The following is a 26,339-nucleotide window of genomic DNA, read 5'->3' as shown; positions in this document are numbered from 1 at the left end:
GCCTTTGCCATAAAAAGGAATGCAGTGCTCACACACGCTACAACGCGGCTGTGCACCACAAACATTGCACACGTTGAGAAGTGCCAGACACAACAGACCCCCATGCTACAGAACTGCATGCACATGAAACATCCAGAACAGGAAAAGTCAGAAAGTAGGCAAGTGGTTGCCAGAGGCTAGGCGAAGAGGAGGAAGAGTGATGCATGATCAGTGCAGGGGTTGTTTTTTTTTTTTTTTAACCAAGATTGTATGTATTTATTCATGAGAGACACAGAGAAAGAGGCAGAGACATAGACAGAGGGAGAAGCAGGCTCCCTGCGGGGAGCCCCATGCAGGACTCCATCCCGGGACCCTGGGATCACAACCTGAGCTAAAGGCAGACCTCAACCACTGAGCCACTCAGGCGTCCCCAGTGCAGGGTTTCTTTCTGGGGTGACCACATGGGTATGGAATGAGACACCAGGGGGAGGGCTGCACAACTGTGTAAATACACTGAAATCCACTGAATTGTATGCTATAAAAAGGTGAATTTTATGGTATGCAAATGACATCTCAAGTTTTAAAAACTCAATTCACATAATTTTATGCTACTTACTAAAGTGTGAGCTACCTAACACTGGTGCTACCACCACCTTTGGCCCATCACTGGGGCAGAAGGAAGAGAGACCCAGAGGCCCTACCCCACCCAGGAATGCCAGCTGGAGAACATGTTCCCCACCCCCCTCTCCAAAGCAGAACCAGTGTCACCATCCAAATAGGGGCCACTTTGGAGTTTCACAAATAACATTTATTGGCCGCATTTACACCAGAGTCTCACCCGCACCCAGGGCAGCTGTTAACAACCAAGCACTGCGTGATGAGAAAGAACTTGGACTCTACCCCGGGTGTGAGCTAGATGACCTGAAAAAATGGCTATTATCACAGACTCCTCCTAATGCGACAACTTTCCTTAAAGACCTTGATTATGACTGAAGTTCTCGTTGATGTTCTCGGCAGTGGCTGAAGATTCCAACTTCAAACCCAGAACAACTGTCTGGAAAACAAAGAATAGGCAGTTATTCCAAACTGTGCCCCACACTTAAGCCCATGCTGCCCTGGCAGGACCTGTCAGGGAGCCTCCATGGGTTGGCAGGAAGGGACAGAGATACCACCTGAGTTCCCGAGGAGCCCAGGCAGGAAAGATTACAGTAAGGCAACACCAGGGTGTATTGTAACTGGCTCACTTCTAGCCATGGATCTTTTTTTTTTTTTTTTTTTTTTTTAGATTTTGTTTATTTATTTATTCATGAGAGACACAGACAGAAAGAGAGGCAGAGACACATGTAGAGGGAGAAGCAGGATCCACGCAGGGAGCCCGACGTGGGACTCGATCCCGGGTCTCCAGGATCACACCCCAGGCTGCGCTAAACCGCTGCGCCACCCGGGCTGCCCTAGGCATGGATCTTCTGATGAGGCATTCAGCCCCTAGAGCCCACTCTCCCCCTCAGGGTAGAGAGTCTCAGCCATGCACAGCTGTGAAAGGGACCCAATTCGAGGAGGCTGCAGCAGGCCCCACTGAGAAGTTAAGTGTGACTGTCAGGGCCCTTCAAGAGTCCCTGTTGGGAAGGTCCTGAGCTTGCCTGTTCTGCAGCCTTCACAATTCTAGCAAATCTCTGCCAGGCCAGCCCACAGGCAGTCTGAAGTTTCTCCTGAGATGTGCTGGTCGTGTGATTTGGGGAATCTCACAGGCACCCCACAGACACCCCAGCCAGACAAGATAGTTCTCTTGAACAGCTGGCACTTCGGCCCTAAGAGCCTGGCTCTGAGGCAAACGCCTCCTACACGATCATTTGCACTTCCCTTTAGCCGACCCTGACCATCTACCTCATGTGTTATCTACAGCCAAGCTTCTTTCTTTGCTCTTCCCAGAGTGGGCACAGGGGAGTCCAATTCACTTTGACAGTCAAGTTGGCAAACACACAAAAACAGATGAATTTTCATGCAAAGCAAAGAAGGAACAATCTCACGGTTTCACAAACCCCCTCATACTCACAGATCACCCAAAGCTCCCAGACCCTTGCCTCAGCCCTCTTCTCAAGAGCACATGCCCTAGAGAGGCTATGGGTCCATGCAGGCACTCTCATACAGATGTGCCCCGTGGCGTTGTTTGTAATCACAGGATCAGAGGCAGCACAGGTGCCCAACACCAGGAAAGCAGACAAACAGGGTGCAGTGGGGAGGGCCTTCTGCTTCCCGCCAGGACCAGAGACAAAGACAGAGCTACCCCTCTGCTATAAACGACAATAACGAGGACACTGGACAGAAGACATATACAACCATTTTCAGATACTGGACACTTTCTAGAATATTCCTCTTACAATTACATGAAGACAGATGATTAAGAAGCAAATAATATATGTAAATTGATCTGCATGCATTCACACACCCATACAGTTTTGCACATCTTCTACCCACATACACTTGTGTGTCTGCATGTCCTTGCACACAGGTGTGATCAAAGAGCCTGAGTAGACCAAAGGAAGCAGCCCTGCCTGTCCCTGGGCAGGGGTGGGGAGCATGCCCTGGAGGCTCCATGGGAGCAAGCCTCAGTGGTGTTCCAGGTGACAAGGCCTGGATGAAGCTAGTGGGTCGAGGCTGGGGCAAGGGTTTTCCCAGATGTAACCTGGATGGCTGGGACCAGGCTGGGGGAGAGGTCACAGGTCTCCAGGCCTGAAGCTGTGCTTACTCCCCAGCAGGATGCCTGGGCAAACAGCAGCTACCTTCAACCTTGATGTGTTGGAAATGTGCATAAACTGGAACCAGTGGTAGACCACCAGAGGACCTGGGGAAAGTGATGAGGTGAGGAAAGAAAGGCAGGCAGCCCCGAGATGCCCAGTGCCCCACTGTCAGCTCTGATATGCCTGGATTGCTCGTTCATGAAGCCTGTGGTAGAATAAGATCACAGTGCAACTGCGCACAGTGAGAACAGCACCATGGTGATCCCACTGCAGCCATTCCTCACCCTTTCATTCAGCCACAACCAACTGCTCCCAGCCCCTGACCAAAACAGTGCCCCCACTGCCCCCACTCCATGCCTGCTCACCGAATGGCCACCACGACCCTCAGGACAGCCTGCAGGAGGGTCAGGAGGCTGCGGGGCAGGAGCGGGGCCGGGATGCTTGCTCCCTTCCCTGGGGCCAGTGGTTCATGCTGGTGAAGGGCCTGGAGCTGCTGCCACTTGAGGAGAAGGTGCCCATCACAGCAGATCCGCCAACGGTTGTACCAGGAACGCAAGCCCAGGGCAGGTTCTAGGCAAGAAAGCAAGTCAGGCCCTGGGCAGAGTGGGGACAGAGTGCCGCATTTGCACACCACACATGAGAGAACCCTCCAGAACCCAGGGCAAGGACGCCAGGTGTCCCAGGGAGGCTGGTCACAGTCCTGAGCACATAAATGCTGGCCAACATCCATGGAGATACAACAAACACTGCTGTTTACTTATTTCTGGGCTATGGGGCTCGTGCCAGTGTCTTTTGAATCTTTATCCCTGACAGCCACATCATGAACTAGTTATGAATGAAAGAATATAGAATTTAGCTGCGACCTTAATCTTTCTTTTTTTGTTGTTTTTTTGGAAGGGTGAACAAGTAGGTTAAGCTCAGAAGAAACCAGACTGGCGAGAAGCTGATAATGAGTAGAACTTAGTGATGGAAACATGGGGTTTATTTGAGTATTTGAAAAAACCACAACTACAAATGGGACTCTACTGTTTCCATTTCCTTGATCCTGGCTTTTGAGATCTGCTTTGGTCAACATGTGACTAAACTGATATTATATTTATATTATAGCACTAACATGCTACTACTACAAATTATGCTATATTCATACACTATGTAACATATCCTACACATATACTGCATTGTATTATACACTGTATTACTACTCTGATTATACCAATGTGTAAAAGCATGATTAATATAAAACATATTATTTTCTTTATTAAAAAATCCTGCTGCAAAGCATAGGGAAGAAAAGCAAATGAGCCCTCTCTTTACAAATGAAAATACATGATTTTCTCTTTAAAATGGAAATAATCTGGATTTGAGGGTACAGGAAATATTTTTAAGCCACTTTTCTTAAATCATATTTTTAAACCTCTCTCTACAAAGCTCAAGGGGAGACAGATCCTAATTGTCCTGATAGTAGTGAGACCTGGGCTCTCAATCCTGTCCTGGGAAAACCTTCTGGACTGAAAGGGTTAAGGCTAAATTTCCCAAACTATTAACAAAGACTGCAGTGAAAGTTAGCACAGCCTTTGAAAACGTATCAAATTGATGCATAGGATTCAACAACAAACTGAGCTTTTGGCTTTTCTTAAAGATGCAGAGTATTCAAAGCCAAAAACAACCAATAAAAATAATCCGTAAGTGTGTGGTTATACAGTTAAAAGAGCAGTTTCTCCAACTTTCTTGTCCTACCACTATAGTTTATTTCCTAAGGTGATTTCTGGCTCTTCTCTCCCAAACTTGAGCCAACGTGCTGCTTCGTGTTTTGTTTGTTATACAGCCCCTAGTCTTGCTCTTCTGGTTGTTTACCTCCTGTCTTCCCCACCCACATGGGTAACCTGTGACTGTCAAGCCAGACACACTGCACGGAACCCACATCCACAACCAAACAGGGCTTTAGCTATTCTCAGATGCACATGGATGGAGTACTACTGCACAGACTGAAGCCACTTGTTTTTCCATGCTGCAACGTGTCTGGGGCTCCCTCCCATCCTCCTAACAGCTGCACACTCTATGTTGGCAGGCGCCACATTAGAAACACATCCCCATATATGTCCATCCTCCCACTGGGAGACGCTTCAGCTGCTTCAGATACCTTGCCAAGGATACTGCTGCTGCACACCAGCATGTATGTAAGAGTATCTACCAGACATTACCTGGACATGGATTTGCTGGATTCAAGATCAAGTATATTACAAAAGTTGAAAGATGAGAGAAATGGATGAAGTGGTCAAAAGATACAAACTTCTAGTTATAAAATAAATAAGTCCTGGGGATCTAACATGTAGCACAGTGATCATATTTAATAACACCATAATGTATATTTGAAAGTGACTAAGAAAGTAGATCTTAAAGGTTCTCACCACAAAAAATAAAATGTGTAACTGTGAGGTGACAGATGTTAACTAGACTTAAGTTGGCCATTTCACAATAAACACAAGTATCAAATTGTTACACCGTGCACCTGAAACTAATATGTCCTACGTCAATTATATCTCAACAAATATTTGATAAATGCCTCTAAACTACCCCCACAAAGGCTATGTACATCTGTGCAGCTTCTAATTATTTTTATTATCAGGGAAAATATGCATTTTTGCAGCATTAAGAGGTAGGCATGCTGGCTGTCGGCCACTCATTTCCTGGACACTTTCCCACCCAGCCCTGTGCTCCTGGGCTCTGGGCAGGCCGCTCAAACTGCTCACCCATCACAAGAACCCAGCCCCAGCCAGGCATCCATCCATTCCCTCCATCACAGTTTTCAGGGAGGGGTGCTCACCACACAGAGCATGGGCACAGCTGGGCCAGGGGAGGACCCCTGTTGCAAGCCACACAGCATGTCCACTCCTTTGCTCACACCAATGCAGAGGAACCATACATGTTTGCTATCAGTGCCAGAAAACACCTTCAAGAGCAATCCAACCCACTTGTTTTAGAGACAGAGAAAGTAAAGGTGGGAATGGAAGTACCATCTCCTCAAGCGCTGACATGAGTTCATGAGTATACACTGGCTCACAAATACATAAATCCAAGAATACACTTTGTTACAGATATATACTGCATCATGAACAGATGAATATATGGTATGTACTACATCTGCCTTAATTATAAGAACATATATATCCTAGATTTCAAATATATAAGTGTTTTACAAATATACTCCAAAATGAATATATGCCTAAATATTATGTCATGAAAATATAGCATCCTGCATATGTACATGTAGGTATATGTGCCATATCGTTAGTAAATACATTTACTAGGTCATAAGTGTATGCGTGAGTGTATATACCAAACACACAGACATACACTATGTCATGAACTATACAAGACCAGAGCTTAAAAGAAAATATACTTTAGATAACATCTAACTCCAGGCTGCAAATTGGCTTCACTTTGAAAGCTAATGCAGACAGACTGTAGAGTCTATGGCTTCTCTAGGTTCACTGAGGAAAAATGGTAGGTAGCCAGTGATGCCTGGCAAGAGAAGGGAGTGAAGATGCGGGATGTGTGTCACATGTCCATCTTTCTTTTACAGACATCTGGGGATGAAAGAAGTCTCCCCATCCCCACCATGAGACCCCGCCTTCCTTGGGGAGTGGGAGAGGATGAGACGTGTATGGTCTGTTACCTTGGATGCCTGTAAAACTCTGCTGCCTTTTCACCACCTAAAAGAAAAGAATGGGGGCAAATGTGTAAGCCCCGGCCTGGTGATTTACCAGAAGGGTGGGCCTAGTGATTTGGTCAGAAACAAGGAAAGGGCTGTGGCCAGCTCAGAATCCAAGCCATGGTCCCCTTTTAAAAGTCCTCTGAGTCTTAATTCTGGGGACAGTCTGCTACTTGATGAGAGAAAACTAGCAAATGATAAGTAGGTGAAGGCAGAAAGGAAGCCTCTACTGACCATCCAGGACACCCATAAAGTATGAGAGAAGAGGGACCATGGGGCAGAGGAGCGCTGGACCTAGCCAACCACCCCAGCAGTCACTGCTCTGGAGTCCAGAGATATGGAGGGGCAGACAGAGCTGAAAATCCAGGACAGAAAGTCAGAGCAATGGTTCTTCCCAGCTCCTCCCTCTGCCTGCCAGGATGCCCCGAGAACTGGAAAGGGTGCTAAGGCAAGGTGAAGGGGGTGAAAGAAAAGAGGGGAGAGGAGCAGGAGGCAGGAGTGATAGCAATAAATGTGGCAGCAGTGATGGGGGACCGCCTTCAGACAGCAGTGCGACCCACCCTCCCAGCACACCAAGCTGCCCCCGCCCCTGCACACACCCACCTCCTGCCCTCTGCTACCCAAACTCCCTTCCAGTGGAGGCCACTGTGGGGAAAGAAACCAGCACCCTCCACCCCATCTCTGGATCCCTCTTGGACCTCACTGCTGTGAGCCTCCCTCTTACCTTCTTGTGAGGCCTCAGGACCTGAGGCACCCAGTAGGGCATCACTGCCTGATCCCTAGGCATCGGGAGGCGGCCCCCAAAGCGGTGGCATGGGCAGGGGCATGCCTCGGAGGTTTTAGGGATATAAAACTGGACCATCTTTTGGATCTAACAGAGAGGAAGGGAAGAGAAGGTCCAAAGGGGTTGTGCTCCAGAAACCTTCACCTTGGGACAGGGTCCTGGGGGGTTCCTCTTCTGTACCCTCCCACAGGCACACCCCAATCACCCAGCTGAGGAAGCTTTCTCCCCTCTATGACATTCCCAGGGGCACCTGCACCTCTGCAGTGTCTGCAGTCCTGTGAAGTCAGGAGATGTGGCTATCCTAAGTCTGGAGGCCTCCAGGACTAGCCCTGGGCACAATATCCAGCCCCTCTGAGCCTCAGTGTTCTAGGCTATAAAGCAGGCTCTGCCAGCTTTCTGAAAACATGGGTCAGAGTCAACAGTGGACAGTGTTTGATCCACCAACTCCACTCTGGGATATGTGTGCATCTGCAAAATGACACTTGCAAAGAACATTAGCTACAGTGCTGGCTGTAGAGGCCCAAGAGCCTGAAACCTCGTCTGTAAGGGATAATAAACAGGGGATATGGAGACAAGGGAATATTGCAGCCTCTGAAAAGCATGAGGCAGACCCATCTGTCTGCGCAGAGATGTGATGTTAAATGGGAAACGGAGCGTGCAGTATGTATAGGTTTTATACAGAATCTACACGCCATACTTTCTGTGCGTGAGTTATGGGGAGACCATGGCCTTGCCCCATTCTTTCCCCCCCCCCCCACAGCCCTGCACATTGTCCTGCAACCCCAGTTTCTTCCAGCAGAGGGGTAGCATGGAGCCTGTCCCTGGACTCGAGTTAGGCCATGCACTGGTTTGGCCCACAGAACGAGAAGGAAGTGACAACAGCCAGATCTGGCCAGGCAAAGAGGCCACACTGGCCTCTACAATGTCTGGGATGGCACACTGGCCCCAAAATCAGGGACAGGTGGGGCTGGGCCACCCGGCCGAGGCCCTCAGACACCTGAGTGATGACATTGACTGCTGTTTCAAACCAGGCATTCAGGCAACGTGTTACTCATCGCTAGTGAAAGAGCACACATGTAGCCCATCTCCAGGCCACACAAGGAAGCCTCAGGGGAGGCGCAGGCAGGGTATCCCCTTTATACCACCCTAAGTTCCTACCATACACTTGTGAGTGGACCTGCTGACTTCCCAAGACCAAGGAGAACCAGACCAGAACATGTACGTGACGTGCTACAAAGCACAGGATCCCAGAGGGGAGGGGCCAAGGGGTTGAAGGCTCACCCAAAGGAGGAGATGGAACAGGTTCTGGAGAACCTGGGAACCTCCATCGACCCCTACCTCCTTCGAGCATGGCCTTGCCCAGCAGGATAAGCACAATCCAGTCAGGTCTGCCCCCTCCACCAAGCACCTGCTAAGCACATTCTCTGCAGCATGCATGGTATTAGAAGCAAAGACCTGCCCTGCCCACAGCAGTTCATTATGCAGCACTGTCCAGCTGAAAGATAATGCCAGGATGTGGGGGAGCAGCAGGAGCTGGGAGAAAACTGCAGGCCAGAAAAATCTGTCTAGAAACATCACTGAGCCACATCACAGGGGGCAGGCTAGGTGAAGGCGGAACAGCAGCAGGTACCTGTCTGAGAGGCCTCAGGATGTGGACAGAACCAACGTCCCAGGCAGACCCTGTCAATTGCCCAGACAGCAATCATTTACCAACCCAACCCCCCTTCTTAAAAGAACCCAGCTTTACTCAAGGGGCAAAGTGCCCAGATCCAAGGGATCAGCATCAGCCAGTCAGGGCTTTGCCAGGAATGAGTAAGAACATGAGGATGAAGAGAGGAACAAGAAGTACGTTGAGGCTTCTGGGAATGTTTTATCCCTGATAAGAAGAGAATGGGAGGGTAAGCCTTCTATGCCACCCTGGAAAAAGGAGGACCCCAGAAACGCTCACTTTCTGTCATGTGTATCATGGTATAAAACAGAGACCCACGGCCACCATCTTGAAACACTAAAGGTGACAATGCCAACACTCTGAGTAAAGACTCTGGTCCTTAGACATGCTGGTAAGCATCAAACCAATCCTATAAGAGCCCTCTCTCTACCAAAGACCTGGATGAACCCATGGTGGGTCCATTTTCTGTGATTTGCTCCTAACACTCCCCTCCACTGGAACAGGAGCCTGAGCAGCAAGTGGAAAGGAGGCTGGAGATGGGGGTGGGGAGGCATGATCAGGAAGGACCCCAGAGACTGTGTCAGGGACTCCAGTCCACACTCAGGAACTGGGAGCTTCAGAGGAGCAACAGGACCAGATCCACGGTCTTCAAAGCTTATGGGGCTGCAGCTCAAACATGGACAGCCAGACTAGAGAGGATGGAGGCAGGGAGCCCAGGCAGAACACATGAGACAGGCTGGGCACACTGTCTTCTATAGTCCTTCCATCCTGCTTAGGGTCACCTCCTCCCTGAAGCCCACCAGCACAACTCAGTGAGGAGAGTCCTGGGTTCTAATCCCTCATCTGCTATGAACTGACACTGTGACCCTGGTAAAGCCTGTCCTTTCTGGACCTCAGTGTGCCCATTCTTTAAAGGGGTACAATAATACCTACCCTTCCTGACTCTCAAATGACACAGTGACCAACAGGAGGGACTGAGGCCATCATCACTGCCTAGGACAACATGACTCAGTCATCTTGAAGCCAATGACCCCTTTGAGAGTCTACTAAAAAAACAAGAAACGAGAGAGAGGGCCTCATTTCAGATTGAGGGCCTCATTTCAGATTCCACTGGTATTAAAAGAGTGATTAGAGAACATTATGAACAACATTGTGCCAATAAATTTGACAATGATGTAATTAACAAATTCCTTAAAGCTCACTAAAAAAAGAAGCAAACAACCTGAATAACTCTGTTATCTATACAAGAAGATAAATTTGTAGTTAAAAAAACCTTCCCACAAGGAAGCTCTGTCCCACATGGCTTCAATGATAAATCCTACCAAATATTTAAGGAAGAAATAATACCAATTCTACACTAAGTCTTCCAGAAAAGTGAAAATGAGAGAATACTTCTCAACTCCAGATCAGCGTCATCTGAATACAAAGGCAAACAAGGACAATGCAGATCAATAACCCTCATGAATATACAAGCAAAACTTCTAATCAAAAATATGAAGGAGAATGCATCCTGATTAAAGGGGATTTCTCCCAGGAAGTGGTTTAACTTTGGAAAATCCATCAATGCAATCCGTCATATTAACAAACCAAAAAAAAAAAAAAATGATGCTCTGAATAGACACAGATAAAATCCAACATTTATTTTGGATAAAACCTCTCAGCAAACTAGGAATAGCCAGGAACACCCTCAGCCTGATGCAGGGCATCTAAACCAACAGCTAACATCATGCTTCATAATGAAAACCCGAATGCTGTCCCTTGGAGAAGATAAGGACATCTTATCTCCCCACTCCACTCTACAGTACACCAGAAGTTCTAGCTAGAGTGTCAGGCAAGAAAAATAAAGGCATCCAAACCAGAAAAGAAGGAATTAAATCATCTCTCCCTGCAGAAGACATGATCATCTACATAGAAAATTTGATGGACTCTACAAAAGAGCTCCTAGAATAAAGGAGATAAGCATTACCGTAGGATGCAAGATCAAAATACAAAAATCAGTGGTATTTTTAGTACTAGCAATGAGCAATAAGCAATCATAAACTAAATTTTTAAAATGATGTCATCAGGGATCCCTGGGTGGCGCAGCGGTTTAGCGCCTGCCTTCGGCCCAGGGCGTGATCCTGGAGACCCGGGATCAAATTCGCACGTCGGGCTCCCGGTGCATGGAGCCTACTTCTCCCTCTGCCTGTGTCTCTGCCTCTCTCTCTCTCTCTCTCTCTGTCTATCATAAATAAAATTAAAAAAAATTATTTAAAAAAATAAATAAAAAAAATAAAATGATGTCATCAAAACTATAAAACACTCACAGATCAGTGAGACAGAAGGTGTGCCAGACCTGTGCATTGCTGACTACAAGCGAACCCTGAGAAACACAAAAGGCCTACAGGGATATAGAGGTCACCAAGTTCTCAGGTCAGAAGAGTCACTGTCATTAAAAAAGATGATTCTCTTCACACTAATTTACACAAAAAATACCAACCAAAGCCCAGCAAGACGTTTCTTTAGAAACTGGCAGATGGGATTCTAAAATTCACATGGAAATGCAAGGAAACTAGAATAATCAACTTTAAAGAAGAAAACTGGCACTGGAGACACACACTATCTGATCTCCAAGTTCATTATAAAGCCACAGCAGTAGAGACAGCATGGCATTGGAGTGCAGACAATTAGAAGAGTGGGATGGAACAAAGCCTGGAAACAGACCCACAGCTACACAGACAGCTGATTTCTGGCAAGGTGCAAAGGCAAGCCAGTGGAGAAAGCATGGTGTCTATGACATATGGCATTACAACAACTGGACACCCACAACGGGAAAAAAAGAACTTCAGGCCATACCTTAAGCTACACACAAAAATTAACTTAAAATGGATCACAGACCTAAACACAAACTATAAACTATAAAACTTCTAGGAAAAAATACAGGAGAAACCTTTCTGATCTTGGCATCTTGGCTTACACAAAGATTTCTTAGGTACACTTAATACTGCTAAAAAAAAAAAAATACTGCTGTGCTGTGGTGGGGGGCAAGGGGCACACCTAAGCAAGATCCAGGAGATGTCAAATTGATAAACTGGACTCCCTCAAAATGTAAAACTTATGTTCTGTGAAAGATATTGATAAGAAAACAAAAGAACAAGTCAAAAACATGGACAAAATGTTTATAAATTGAGTATCTCATTATACCTAGAATATATAAAGAACTCTCAAAACTCAATGATTTTAAAAAAAAAGCAAACAATCCAGTTTTCCTAAATGAGCAAAATATCCGAACAGATGCATACATATCAAGTAAGACATGCAAAGCCAACAGCATAGGGAGGAGCCACTCGGCATCACCAGTTACTGTGGAAATATAAACTAAAGCCACAAGAGGACACACACCTATTAAGGCAGCTAAGATCTGAAAGACTGACCAAAGCACGTGTTACTGAGGATGTGGAGGACTAAAACTCTATACACTGCTAGTGCAAATGTAAAATGATACAACCACTTTGGAAAACAGTTGGCAGGGGATCCCTGGGTGGCGCAGCGGTTTGGCGCCTGCCTTTGGCCCAGGGCGCGATCCTGGAGACCTGGGATCGAATCCCACATCGGGCTCCCGGTGCATGGAGCCTGCTTCTCCCTCTGCCTGTGTCTCTGCCTCTCTGTCTCTCTCTGTGTGACTATCATGAATAAATAAATAAAATCTTAAAAAAAAAAAATTAAAAAAAAAAAAAAGAAAACAGTTGGCAGTTTTTTAAAAAGTTAAACATACACTTACCCCACGATCCAACAAGTTCACTCCTAGGTATTCGCCCAAGAGAAATGAAGGTGTGTTCATACAAAGATTTGTACACAAATGTCCACAATAGCTTTATTTGTGATCAACAAGACCTCTGAGATGGTGCAGATGTCCTTCAGTGGACAAATGGCTGCACTGTGGTCCAGTCATATGATGGATACCCAGTGCCACTCAGCAACTGCATGGATGAAGCTCAGAAATAATTACACTGAGTGAACGAAGCCAAAGAGGGCCTACTATACGATTCCATTTATATAAAATGCAAGGAAATGCAAACTGATCTAGGGTGACAAAAACAGGTCAGTGGTCACCTGGGCACAGCAGGGTGGGGAGGATGGGGGCAGTCACAAAGGGCCGTAAGGAAACCTTTCAGGGTTGCGTGTATGCATGTTAGCTCAGCAGCAGTGGTGGTTTCACAGACGGGTATGTATGTCAAGACTTAGCAAACTGTACATTTTACATATGTGCAGTTATCACGTCAGTCTTAACTCCATAGATCTGGTTTTTGAAAAAATATGAATTAAAAAAAAAACCCACAAACTGTCCCCTAGAAATTTTAAGATACCACTCTATACCACCTATGACTTTGAGGGGTGACTGGTCCCCTGAAGTTCACCGTGGACTCAGATGAAGAAACCCTAGTCCAAGTCACCTACCTGCTTTCGGGGTCTCAGGGACAACGGGACCCAGTAAGGCAACGCCGCCTCAAACCTGGGCACCGGCAGGTAGCCCCTGCATTTGGCCTGGCACTCACAGCAGATGGGCTCTTGATGAACAGTACTGGGGACAGGACACATCTGAGCGAGAGTCAGAAAAGAGAATTAAATTCACTGCTGCATTTGCGAATTAAGCCAAGGAACTCTCTGGAATAGTAAACCAATGCTTGGAGAGAGCCAGGGTTGAGGCAGGGTGTCCAGGGGCAGGGGCCCCAGCTCCTCCTGCAGCTCACAAAGAGGGAGACTACCCTGGCTCTCTCCAGACTCATCTAGAAGGGCACCACCAGAGCCTGTAGACCAGGTGTATTAGGATTCCCAGCCACTTACTGCTGCATCACCATGAGCAAGTCTGGGGAGAACAACCAAGTGCAGTGGGGAGAGAGTTGCTCTTTTCATGTACCAATCTGCCATCAGTGTTTTACATTTGCAAAGGCTTCCACATCCATCCCAGGGGATCCTTGCCATGCCCACAGGCAGGCAGGAGAAGGGAAGTCATCCTCCCCAGGGTCAGATGAAGAAACAGATGCCCAGAGCAGGTACTTCAGGGAGCAGTGTGGTTCTCCCAGGCCTCCGGAGTCCCTGTCTTGAAGTGTCTTCAGGAACCAGGGGTGGGGGAGGCAGTGAGTGACCCTACACAGAGATACTGGGGGCCCAGTGATAGGCCCTATAACCATAGACTCCCATTTCTGACTCACCCTGATGAAGTGCTGTCTGAGGACCCACCCACATTCTCCACTCTCCCAAATTCCACAGGCTTGGTGGAGTTGGGGCAAAAGAGCTGAGAGGTTGCTTTCCTTACCGACTGATCTATGAAGCACACTTCTTTCCCAAAGGTTTGAAATGTGCTCTTCCTAGAAAACAAGAACAGGAAGGCTTAGAAAGTTCTGAGCTTTGTGTAAATTGTGGTGGGGGCGGGGGGAGGGTAGGACTGTGGGGTGAGGATCCGGGCCAGCTTCCTCCTCAACTGGCAGGTCACTAAGCCCCAGGGAGAGAGAGGTCACTGTCCTGATACAGAGGGGGAGGGGGCTGACCACAGAAGTAGGTGTATGCATGCTCCTTTATGTCCAGAATCTACTCACTTGCTGCACACTCCAGCTCAACCCGCCCTGGGCCCTTTGGGAGTGAGAAAAACGCTCCTGCCAGGGCCCAACCTTCCAACCACAATCCCCAGCACGCCCAGGGGCTTACTTGCAATACCCAAGGCAAAGACTGTGAAAGCCGTATGTTAAATGAAACTCCCTCCAGTAAAGAAGACGTGGTCTATGTATACAATGGAATATTCCTCAGCCATTAAAAACAACAAATACCATTTGCTTCAACGTGTCAATCGGAGAAGGACAAACATTATATGGTCTCATTCACTTGGGGAATATAAAAAATAATGAAAGGGAATAAAAGGGAAAGGAGAGAAACTGAGTGGGAAATATCAGAGAGGGTGACAGAACAGGAGACTCCTAACTCTGGGAAAGGAGCAAGGGGTGGTGGAAGGGGAGGCGGCAGCGGGTGGGGGTGACTGGGTGACGGGCACTGAGGGGGGCACTTGGCGGGATGAGCACTGGGTGATATGCTAGATGTTGGCAAATCGAACTCCAATAAAAGAAATATACTGAATAAATGAATAGCAACTCCCTCCAGGACAGCACGGGTGCCTGTGGTGGGACGACAGCGTCTGAGGCCGTGCAGGCGGCCGCACTGCCACCACCACCCCAGGAGCGAATTGCCAGGGTGTGGTATGGGGCCCCCAGGGGCACAGCGCGAACACGAAGCGGAGGCTGACGTGACCGTGTCCTGTAGCGTGGAAGCCCTCGGAGCCGCACGGCGCTGCCTGTGCGTCAGCGTCGCTGCTGCTTTATTCCAGCAAGAGCCTCGGGTCGCCGGCGAAGAGCCGCGCAAGCGCCCCCACGGCCCAGCGAGCCTGGGCCGGAGCCCCCAGTCCCCGCGCCCGGGCAGCCGCCCAGCTCTCTCCACAGACCGGCTGGGGGCGCGGGTCCCGACCCGGCCGCCCGGTGAAACTCCTCCCGGGACTTCGGAGCCAACGCGGAGGGGGAGGTCTGCGGGGGTGCGCGGAGGCGGCCAGCCCCAGAGGGAGGCAGCGCCCGCCGGCCCACAGCCCCGTCCTCGGGCCGGGAAGCACTACAGGGCCCTCCGGTGCTTACGTCAGCGCGGGCGTGCCCTCGGCCCGCCCAGGTGCTCCAGCCTCCGCTGGGCCCAGGGACCGGGCTGGGGCCGCCCCGGCGGCGGCGTCCGCGGCCCGGCGAGCGGGGCTCAGGGACGCACTTGCCTGCCACGACGCGCTCGGGAGAGTGCGCGCTGACTGACAGACCCAACGGACACCCGAGGGCCCCCGGAAGTGCCCGCCTTGGCTCCGGCAGGGCCGCCGCGGCGGAGGCGGTGGGGACCATCCTGAGGCGGGTGACGACAGCAGGCCCGGCCTCACGCGACCGGCTCCTCCCGCGGCGCGCCCGGGCCACCCCGCCGGCCCCTCCCCTTCCTCCCGTCCGCTGCCTCCGGCCCCGCCCTTCCGGCCGGAGGGCCCCGGCGCGCCAAGGACTCGCCCGAGCTTAGCCAATCAGGCGCGGCCTTCTAGGCATGTGCCCTTCTCTGGCGGCTGACTGGCCCCAGGCGTCGGGCTCCGTGGGTCACGGGGAGGCCTCGGGGCGGGGCCGGGGACGCCCCCTCGCCGCCGTCCGCGGGAGCCGCTGGTTCCGGAGGCTCCGGCTCCGTGCGCGCCCCGCTTCAGCGCGCGGGTCGTGACGTGGAGGAGCTGCCCGGGGCTCGGGAGGCCGCGGAGCTGCCGCCGGCTGCCGTCCGGAGGGCCCCGTACGCGCCTGGGCTCTGGCCCGCTTCCGTCTCCCTGTCGGCTCGGACAGGACGCCCGGACGTGTGTTTGGATCGGAGGCGAAGGCTTGGAGGCGTCGGCGCGGCCCCGCTCCCCGAGACTCCGGCCGTGGAGCCCGAACCCAACTTGCGGCCAGTGCCGGAGAAGCCAGGCACCACCCCGGCGTGTCCAAGTCGGGTCACCCGCCTCCTCCCAGCTAATGGCGGTCACCAGGAATCTCAGCACGACCCGAGCATTTCGTGCGCGGCCGTCCGGTCCCTGCCCGCCCGCCTTCTCCGCGCTCCTCCCGAGCCCACCGGAGCCCTGCTGTAGCCTCAGTCAGGCTGTGCGGCCGGACGCTGCGGCACACTGACCCTCCGCCCCCCTCCCAGGGCCCTGCGGCACACTGACCCTCCGCCCCCTCCCAGGACGCCTGGGCACACTGACCCTCCGCCCCCTCCCAGGACGCTGCTGCACACTGACCCTCCGCCCCCTCCCAGGACGCTGCTGCACACTGACCCTCCGCCCCCTCCCAGGGCGCCGGGGCACACTGACCCTCCGCCCCCTCCCAGGACGCCGCGGCACACTGACCCTCCGCCCCCTCCCAGGACGCCGGGGCACACTGACCCTCCGCCCCCCTCCCAGGGCCCTGCGGCACACTGACCCTCCGCCCCCTCCCAGGACGCTGCTGCACACTGACCCTCCGCCCCCTCCCAGGACGCTGCTGCACACTGACCCTCCGCCCCCTCCCAGGGCGCCGGGGCACACTGACCCTCCGCCCCCCTCCCAGGGCGCCGGGGCACACTGACCCTCCGCCCCGTCCCAGGGCGCCGCGGCACACTGACCCTCCGCCCCCTCCCAGGACGCCGGGGCACACTGACCCTCCGCCCCGTCCCAGGGCGCCGGGGCACACTGACCCTCCGCCCCGTCCCAGGGCGCCGGGGCACACTGACCCTCCCCTCCCAGGAATGGCCAAGAGGACTAAGGACCAAACACCAGGTTCATCAAGGGTGTGGCAGCTGGAGCTGGCACCTGTTGCTCACGAAGTTGGCATAACTACATTGGCAACATTGACAAGACCTAAACCTGTGACCTAATACCCTCCAATTCAGTGGTTCCTGGGGCAGCCCCACACACCATAGAAATGAGAACTCAGTCCGCCAGAGGCATGTTAACAGCTCCAGACTGCAAGTGACCCAATGTCCATTCATAGCAGAAAAGGTGAAAGAGAGAACCTGTGGCATTTTCAGGTGGAGGAACACCACCTAAGGATGGAAAAGAACACACAACTGCAAGACCCGAGACTCCAGAGCAGGCACATGATTCCACACGCAGAAGTTCCAGTGGGAAAGCAAACCCATCACCACAGCCCACTCTGCCCTGGGTGTTCAGAGTAACCAGGGCCTGCCTCCGACCCTGGCCCTGCCTCTCCCACACTGTGCATCCTTCTCCAGGCCTGGGCGCTGTCTGTAAAATAGTCATAACTACAGACCCAATCCCACAGGCAGTTGGGGAAGATAAGTAGGACCCAGCATACAGGAAGCCTTCCATGCAGGTTGGTTGTCATTAGGTGAGTTTGGTAGATCTTAGCTTTTCCCCTATATTTTCGCTTTCCCTGTCCTACTTCAGGCAGGGGGTTGGCTCACTGCCACTGCCTCAGTGGAACCATACATGCCTGTGGCCACCAAAGGTTTATGTCAGGCTTTTGTTTCCAAAGCCCTCAGGTAGGAGGAGGAGAAGCAGAAAGCTTGAGTCCTAGAGTCATGGTGCAGTGTGTTCACCAAACAAGGATCCCTCGCTGAGAGCACGGCGAGTTGGGCTTGCACTCCACCTACATTGGGCCTGTGGCTGAGCCTGCCCCTGCTCTCAGAGGCCACCTTCTGTGACCTGCCCAGGAGCACTCTAGGCATCCCCCTAGATGCCTAGATGCCTACCACTCACATGCTGATGGCTGTCAACTCCTGTAACTGCCCAAAGATGACTCTCTGGACCCCTGTCTGGGGGCAGGCCAGGAGTGCCTGGGATTGATGCTCCTGGGAGCAGCCCTCAGCCGTGACAGGGAGGGTGGACAAGTGTCTGGGCTTCTGTGCCTGTGGGTGGGATGGTGCTCCGCACACCAATCCCCAGCATCCCTGCAGGCCTGAGCCCCAGCTGCCCCCTTGATGATGCTCTGCACCACCCCTCACTCCCTACACCGTAGCCAAAGTCATCTCCCCAATAGTATATTTGCAGATCCTTGCTCAGGGATGGCTTTTAGGGGAACCCAGCCAAGACAGCTATTTCCCACCACCCCCATGACTATCACCTGCAGCCTGGAACCCAACCAAGACTGCCCTTTCCCACCACCCCTGTGACCATCACCTGCAGCCTGGAAGGACTCTTTTCAGGTTGTCATGAAGCCTCGTGCCACCTCACTGGAGACAGAACCCAGGACTGGACCACCTGTGCCCTCCGAGAGCTGAGTGGTGGCAGAGGGGGACTCTCCCCAGTCACTCCTGCATGCAGTGAGGGTGGCAGGCTGCAGCAGCATGAGCCTGAGTGAGCGCTAACAAAGGCTTTAAAAACAAAACCTAAAAAAAAAACAAAACAAAAAAAAACAAAACCTAGGCAGATGCAGGGAGACCAGCATTAGGAGGGCAGTGGCAGCCATGCTGGGGCTGCAGGCAAGACGAGGACGGGCCTCCAAATGCACAAGGATGGGCAAAAACCTCCTTCAGTCCCTCATTCCAGACTGGATTTCCCAGAGATCTGAACTTTGTGTAGGAGGAGAAAAGGGCCTATCATCTACTTGAAACCAGGACCTGACCCTACATAAGCAGGCTTTGGGGAGGCCGAACCCCCAAGTGGGGACACCTCTCTGTAACCTGAGAGAGCTGGCAGCCAAGACACAGGGCCTGACGAAGGTCACCCCTGCCCCTGTGGGTGGACAGAGCAAGTGAGAGGCCATCCAGCAGGAAGGGCACTGTCTCAGGGCCACCACCGCGCAGGTCCTGGGGACCATGGGTGGAGGACTGTCCTTCCCACATATACACATCCGTATCTTTGAGAACGTTGCTACTACAAAAGCATGTATTACTGCTAACCCAGAAAAGAACCCAGAATTTGTCATTTTGTTTGGAGGTTTGTTAAAGGAAAACCTTGCCTGCTGGACCTGTGACAGGTAGGGAGACAGAGCTCCACAATGCTAAATCTTGTGGGTTTGGTAAAAACATGATTTAAAAGAAAAGCCACTGGGTGCCTTCAGCTCAGGTAGTGCTCCTGGGGTCCTAGGATCAAGTTCTGCATCGGACTCCCCGCAGGGAGCCTGCTTCTCCCTCTGTCTACCTCTCCGCATCTGTGTGTCTCTCATGAATAAAATCTTTTAAAAAGTATTATTTTTTTCAAACATTTTCTTTTTAAGTAATTGCTACACCCAACATGGGGCCCAAACTTACAATCTCAAGATCAAGAGTCACACGCTTCTGTTCCCCACTGGGGGCACTTTGGGTTCTCTTGGAAGACCCTTCCCAGCCCAGTCTGGGTCACTGTCATACCAGGTGCCACAGACTCATGTGGTGTATTAACAGCCCCCTTGATACGGGAATCCTTTTTCTTTTTTTTAAAGGTTTATATTTATTTATTCATGAGAGACAGAGAGAGAGAGAGAGAGAGGCGGAGACACAGGCAGAGGGAGAAGCAGGCTCCACGCAAGGAGCCCAATGTGGGACTCGATCCCCAGTCTCCAGGATCACATCCCTGGCTGAAGGCGGCACTAAACCACTGAGCCACTCGGGCTGCCCCAGGACTCCCTTTTTCACCCAGCCTGGAGCCCTGCATAAGTGACCGGTCCCCACTGTGCAAGTTGACTGCCCCAGACCCTTACCTTGTGAGATCGCAGGCTCCGTTGTCACCCCCTATTCTCCCCATCTCTCCAACCACAACATTCTAGAGCTCTCTCTGATGTGCTATGGAACATCAGCATCTCGGTCTCCCTTTCCTTCTCCTTCACCATGTCCTGCACTCTGCTAGGGCACATGGCACCACCACCACCACTATCCTTATTGTCAAGCACCATAAAAGGGATACAACCCGAGCCAGACAGCCAGGCTCAGGGAGACAGCCAGGCTCAGGGAGACAGCCAGGCTCAGGGAGAGTTTGTTCACTTACAGATACCCGTCACTGTCTCACCCCAGCACTGAGGACCCACATCCCAGTGTTTTCCGTGAGATCACTGGGGCTTCTTCTAGAAGACGGGCTCCACACTGTATCTCCCCATGCCTGTGGTGCTGTGGGAGCCTGCCTCCCAACAGAACTGTGGAATGTAGAAGCATGAGAGAAGCTCCATGGTGATGAGGGCCATTCACCCAGGCTCCATAGCCTGTCCCCATCCCGGGTCCTGGAGGGAGACCAAGGAGAGGACGGGAATTGGGTCTAAGTCCTCACTGGCCTCCTGGGCCCTATCCATGGGTGTGCTCAGCAGCTTCTCTCTATGGCCTGACCTGCCCATCCACTGCAGGGCTCAGGGCTCCCCTCCTCTACCACCTGGACTCCCAGATGGGGATGGCAACAGTCCTGAGCCAGTTGTTTAGGCACCTGTTGTCCAAGTGGTCACAGAGGCTCTAATGAGGTGAGCCCCAGGGCTGAGCCACTAGCACGTGGGACCCCTGAGACTGCATTTGGCCCAGCACCCAGACAAGAATGGAATCAGATCTACACCCCAGCTGTCCTGTCTCATGCCCCCACTCCATATCCAGCTGTGTGTGACTCCTTATCCAGAGTGTGGTCACTTCCTAGGCCATGCCAGTTCAAACTTGAATCCCCATGGAAGCTTCCCATGGGGCATCCCATCTCCAGTTTCCTTACCAGCAGTCCCTTCTCAGTACGGCAGGAAGGACTCATGGGGGTGCTGAGCTAGAGCCCCAGGCCTCCCTCTGCCCACAGGACACTGTGTCATTTATGCCTGTGTAGATAAAAGCACACACGTGCACACACACACAGACCCACACAAATGCATACAGTCTATCTGTGGTATTAAAATGTCATGGGGAATATTAGGGGAAAAAAAAGTCTAGAAAGGCTCCTTGGAGGGAGAGAATAGTGAAGGCTGGAAATCTGACATTCTAAGAAAGGCAAACTATAAGGATGGAGGCAGACCAGGGGCTGCAGGGTGGGGTGCTAGCTATGAAGATGGATGGAACACTCTATATCCTGACTGTGGTGCTTCTTCACAGCTCTATGGACAGAAGACACACTAAAGAGCAAGGGACAGCTGTTTGTTTAAAACCATGTTCCTCTGCATCTTCCTCCCAAAAGATGCTGGCAAAGGAGATGCTTGTTATGCAGCATGGAGGACAGCCACAGAAGGGCTGCCATGTTGCATCAGAACCCCTGGGGGGTTTTGGAAGCTACAAATGCTCAAACCCTCTACACAGTGGCTATGGCTTAGCATCCCCGGGCCAGGCAGGCATCTCCCTCTCTCTAAGCTCCCTGGCGATGCTGAGCGTCACACCCAGCCAGCCAACAAGGAGCCATCCCCTTGGTCCAAGGGGCACGCAGCACTAGTGCTAACACAACGGCCATCACCTCCTCCTACCTACTAGGCACCAGGGCAAGTGTGCCAGGGAAGGCAGGCAGTCCCAGTACTGGGAGGAGCCAAAACTCTAGAGCACCACCACTCTAGAGCACCACCCAGCTCCTGGGACCCTGCTGAGATTCCAGGAGTGATGTCCCTCCTGGGTTGAGGGACACAGGTGAGGGCACAGCCCCTCACCTACCACCTGGCCCTGCACATGCTGGACCAGGCACCACAGGTCCAAGTGCGCCCACTTCCATGATGGCCTTGGCCCCCCACTGCACTGGATATAGATCATACCCTAATATGGTGCCCCTAAGTGTCCAAAGGAGGCTACTAAGCTCATTTTGGGGACATTTCATGCTATGACCTGTGCAGGGCTGACTGCTGCTTGTTCACTGTTGTGTCTATGACATGTGGCACCATGTTTGGGGCATGGAGGTGCAGGCACTGCACCAAAGCAGATATCCGAGAGGGACAGCAACTACCCCCCACCTCACCTGTCAGCTGTCAGGGCGTGGGATTTCAAGATCAAGCAGCATAAATGTGTTTCTTCTCCAAGTAGGCTGTGTGATCTCAAACAGCAACCGAAAGTAAAACTAGGCTGAAAAAGCAAAGGTTCTGACTCCTTCATATGTTTTGGTGGGTCTCCCTGTGAGCACAGAAAGGACCCAGAAGACTGGCCATGTCCACAGATATTTTGGGTTGCCATGATAAGGGAGACCAAGAATGATGCTCAGTGCCTTACAGCATGGGATGGCCCCAGCACAGAATCCCACAGCCCCAAACACAGAAACTCAGTGCCCAGTAGAGAGTGCGCCAAACAAGCAGCCCAGGGTATGGAGCAGCCCTAGGGGTCATGAGGTGCTGAGCCAGCAGGGGGGCTGGTCCTTGTAAGGATCCTGGGTCTATGGCTGGGCCTGGGCCGCAGGCATGTGCCCACAGCAGGAGAGCAGGACCATCTGAGGAGGGAATGCTGGGTCACTTCTCAGGCCTACCTCTAGCCCTCTAGGGCTCCCTCCTTCCCTGGTTTTACTCCCCACCGAGAAGCACCTGTTCATCCCAGGACTGGGCATCTACATAAGGACCAGTGGGTGAGGGAAGGGACCACAGATGCCACCTTCATGAGCAGAGAAGCTGTCTCCTGCAGTCATGTTTCCAAAAACCACATGCTGGGAAGGCAGCCTTCCAGCACTCCTGGATTTTCACATGCTAGCTGGGGTCATATGTGCATGCAGCAACCCTAAATTCTCACCAGAGCCCAGGCTACAGAAAGCGCCATGCAGGGGCCCAGGGAGATGAAGGGCGCACAGGGTGCTTGGCCAAGACCCTGCCAGCACAGCTTCCCATGGGGGAAGGACCAGGCAGCCTTTCTCCAAGGGGGTTAGCGGGGCTAAGCCACCACCCAGACAGAGGGGAATTCTTTTGTCTGTGAATGGGAACATGAGGTACCTTTACTTCCTGTATTAAATTCTCACATGTCTTTACATGAATATTACCTTTACAAACAAAAAACCAGAAAAAAAAAATCTCAGCTGTGTGCCCACCAAAGAACACAGCCCCTGTCCTCATCTATCCCATTCTTATCCTGTTCTCAGAAAAACACCCCTTGAATTTAGCCTGAGAAAATCCTACTGGGGCCCCCACTTCCTCAGAGCCACCACGTCAGTGATGGGGACACATATCAAGCCAAGGTCAGAGGGAGGAATCCAGGGACCTACCACTGCCTGGGTTCCAAGGGAGCACTTACTGCTTCATTCTACACCTGAGTAAATAAACACTTTTGTCAAGTCCAGGTGTGAGAGGCTCCCGGGGGGGGGGGGGGGGAGCCCACCCTCCCAGGATCCAGACCCTCCTTCAGACCTCACCCCCCACCTCCCGTAGCTCACGGCTCTGGCCTCCATCTGGATCACGTCCCCAAAGAAACAATTACAAAGAACACAACAAGGTTTCAAAAACTGATTTATGGAGAAACAGCCCCACACAGTGGTCCCATCTGGGTGACAACACTGGGCACAGGCTCACAGCAGCCACTTCCTCAGGTCCTGGCCCTGCCAGGGGTGCATCATCCCTGCTCCAGCCCACCTTGCACCAGAGCAGACACCCGAGAGGAACAGCAGCTCCCCCCACCTCACCTGTCAGGGCGTGGGATCTCAAGATCAAGCAGCATAAACTCGTTTCTTCTCCAAGTAGGCTACATGATCTCAAATAGCAACCAAAAGTAAAATTAGGCTGAAAAAGCAAAGGTTCTGATCCCTTCATGTATTTTGGTGGGTCTCCCTGTGAGCACACAAAGGGCCCAGAAGATTGGACGTCCTCCAAGTCTCAGGGTCACTGCTGGCCACCCACACCTCCTGAAGGCTGGCCTACAGGCCACCACACCATGACATGGAACACTCAGTAATTTGGCACTGTCTTGTTCCCATTCACAGCTTCAGGCAAACTGATGGTATCATGGCTTATTTCTACTCTCTCAACACTTCTGAGAATGTACAGCCAGATTATATTCCAGACCTCCCAAAAGTAAGAACAGGGAGATCAGCCTAGGTTACCCCTGGGATTGGCCAAGGACTAGGGTGCACGAGCCTCAAGCCAGGGGAGGACTATATGAGAACACTCCCATAAAGGTTCTTAAAAGTTAGAGCACGAGGACAGAAGACAGAATGAGGGCTTCTGATGGAACAGGGCAGCTTCCTCAAAGTACCAGGTCTGTATGGAGGTTCATCTTCAACACACAGACACTGTGGGCAGGAGTTAGAAATTCCAAGATTCCCGTGACCGAGTTCACCAAGTAAAGGGACTAAACAGGCTCCCCTCTGTCACCACTCAGGAGCACTACAGTGACTGCACTGCAGCAATGAGAGAACACATAGGCAACCCACAATGACCACTGCCGCTGCTGGAGCACAGATGATGGGCTGGCTGATGGGAGGGCCTTGACCGACCAGGCCACAGCAGTAAACCCCAGATTCTCAGGAAAAGAGAATGTCAGATGTGCCAACTCCAGCTCACAGCCTGTTCTGCAAGACAGGAACAGAGGCCTGGCCTTCTCCTCAAGTAAGCCCACTGTGGGAGCTCTCCTACCTTCTGCCCTGGCCAAGAGGAATGCCAGGGTACAGGCAATCAGCCTAAGCTGCTTGTGTTGGGGGAGGAGGGGATGGAGGGGTGGAAGCTGCAGCCCTCAGCATCAGCCACAGTCCAGATGGCAGGACCGAGGGGTGATGCCGGGAAGGGAGGCCCAGTCTGGAACATGGGAGGAAGGATTCTGGAATTCCCACCACCATGAGGCCTCCAAACCTGCTCCCACCCAACAGCAGACCACTGTAGGTCTGAGGTGGTTAGGCCAACATAACCAGATAGCCCCCCCCCCCACAAGTCATTTACATCAGCCTCATGCTGTGAACATTCAGCCCCAATAGAGAAGACTCCAATGACTCACACTTGAAATCTCCAATCACATCATTTCCCATCAAGTAGCAGAACAGCACATGCCCAGGTACGCAGAGACACACCTGAGGCTCCTGCCACTCACACAACAGACTTATCCAACCTCACAGCAGCACAGCGGCAAATGAGGTGGTGCCAACCAGGGGAAGATGTCCAGACTGACCCAGGGCCCAGTAACCCCTTCCTGGAATCAAGCACAAGCACAGACAGTCCCTAAATCAGGTCATTCTGGTTCCTTGTGGGGACCTGCTTTATCAAATCCCAGCTGTCTTCAAGTTTCCAACCACAACGGAAGCCGTTCTGAATGCTCACCAGCCAGAAGTGGCTCCCAGAAGCCGGTTGCCCACTCTCCCCTAAGGCATGCCCGCTGGGGCCAGTTTACATAGCTACCCACTCACCTACCAAACTGGAAACCAGAACTGGCCACAAATACACCAAGTGGGACACAACATGTACTCTGAATGACCAGCTGTGCAGGTGACAAGCCCTCACCCTCCACCACTGCAGGCCCTACCTGGCATCACCCAGGCCACAACCAGCTGTTCGGCCCCAAAGGTCCCTGGGGCCTGGCTTAAGAGACCAATGTGAATGCAGCCAACAGTGGAAACCATGGGGCCCCTTTCTGATGAAAAGGCTCATCTTCAATCTGAGTGGGTGTCACAGACAAGGAGAGGCCTCAGGCCGAGTAGCCAGCCTTAAGAGCGAGCCTCAGGCTTGGGCAAAACATGAAGCACGGCAGCCGTCACATTGCTGGCCTTCATTCTGTTCTCCCTGAGGCTTCATGGCCATGGATACCCCCATGCAGGAGCAGCCACACCTGGCATGGGTCAAACAGCAACAGCCACAAGGGGGTGGGGGTGACAGCACTTGAAAGCTCAGTCCCACAGAAGACACGCGGAAGACACAAAAACTGTGACCGCACCTCAGGTCCTGCTAGAAAGATGTGGGAGGTGAGCTGTGGTGCCTCCAACAGCCAGCCAGGGGGGACCCCGCCTTCTTGGCTTGCCTCCTTCCCAAGTCGGAGTCTGGAAAGAACCTCCTAGAAGGTCTGCCTTTTAGGGACCATGCCGCAGAGCTTATCAATCCTACAATTCTGGGAAGCAAAGGAAGTTCAAAGTTGCCAAAGGTACTGAAGCTAGAGCAA

At 52.0% G+C, this 26,339-nt stretch overlaps 1 protein-coding gene across 2 annotated transcripts; it reads right to left on the bottom strand.

The window, feature by feature from the left end:
• Positions 1–765: 765 nt before the first annotated feature.
• Positions 766–15,964, bottom strand: C10H16orf95 (chromosome 10 C16orf95 homolog). Of its 2 annotated transcripts, XM_041771943.1 has the most exons (7): positions 15,657–15,964; positions 14,179–14,230; positions 13,320–13,460; positions 7,154–7,300; positions 6,394–6,430; positions 3,083–3,287; positions 766–1,033 (listed from the first exon to the last, which is right to left on the bottom strand). In XM_041771943.1, exons 1-7 carry the CDS (start codon positions 15,779–15,781, stop codon positions 1,015–1,017), a joined length of 726 nt encoding a protein of 241 aa, XP_041627877.1. In that variant the 5' UTR covers positions 15,782–15,964; the 3' UTR covers positions 766–1,014. The 2 variants fall into 2 exon arrangements, with proteins under 2 accessions (XP_041627877.1, XP_041627878.1); XM_041771944.1 differs by lacking the exon at positions 7,154–7,300 and having other exon boundaries at positions 15,657–15,890.
• Between the last annotated feature and the right edge of the window lie 10,375 nt (positions 15,965–26,339).

This window comes from Vulpes lagopus, chromosome 10 (genome assembly GCF_018345385.1).
Source record: "Vulpes lagopus strain Blue_001 chromosome 10, ASM1834538v1, whole genome shotgun sequence".
Classification (NCBI taxonomy): Eukaryota; Metazoa; Chordata; class Mammalia; order Carnivora; family Canidae; genus Vulpes; species Vulpes lagopus.
Note: the sequence above shows the minus strand (reverse complement) of the source record. Positions and strands in the feature narration are given on the sequence as shown.

What these genes read in the sequence shown, in the direction of transcription:
- C10H16orf95 (XM_041771943.1), bottom strand. Translation starts at nt 15,781, where the DNA reads ATGGTCCCCACCGCCTCCGCCGCGGCGGCCCTGCCGGAGCCAAGGCGG. An exon ending in GAGCGCGTCGTGGCAGGCAA is followed by an intron (nt 14,231 to 15,656) that starts GTGCGTCCCTGA and finishes CTTGTTTTCTAG; the next exon opens with GAAGAGCACATTTCAAACCT. An exon ending in CCCTGAGACCCCGAAAGCAG is followed by an intron (nt 7,301 to 13,319) that starts GTAGGTGACTTG and finishes CCTCTCTGTTAG; the next exon opens with ATCCAAAAGATGGTCCAGTT.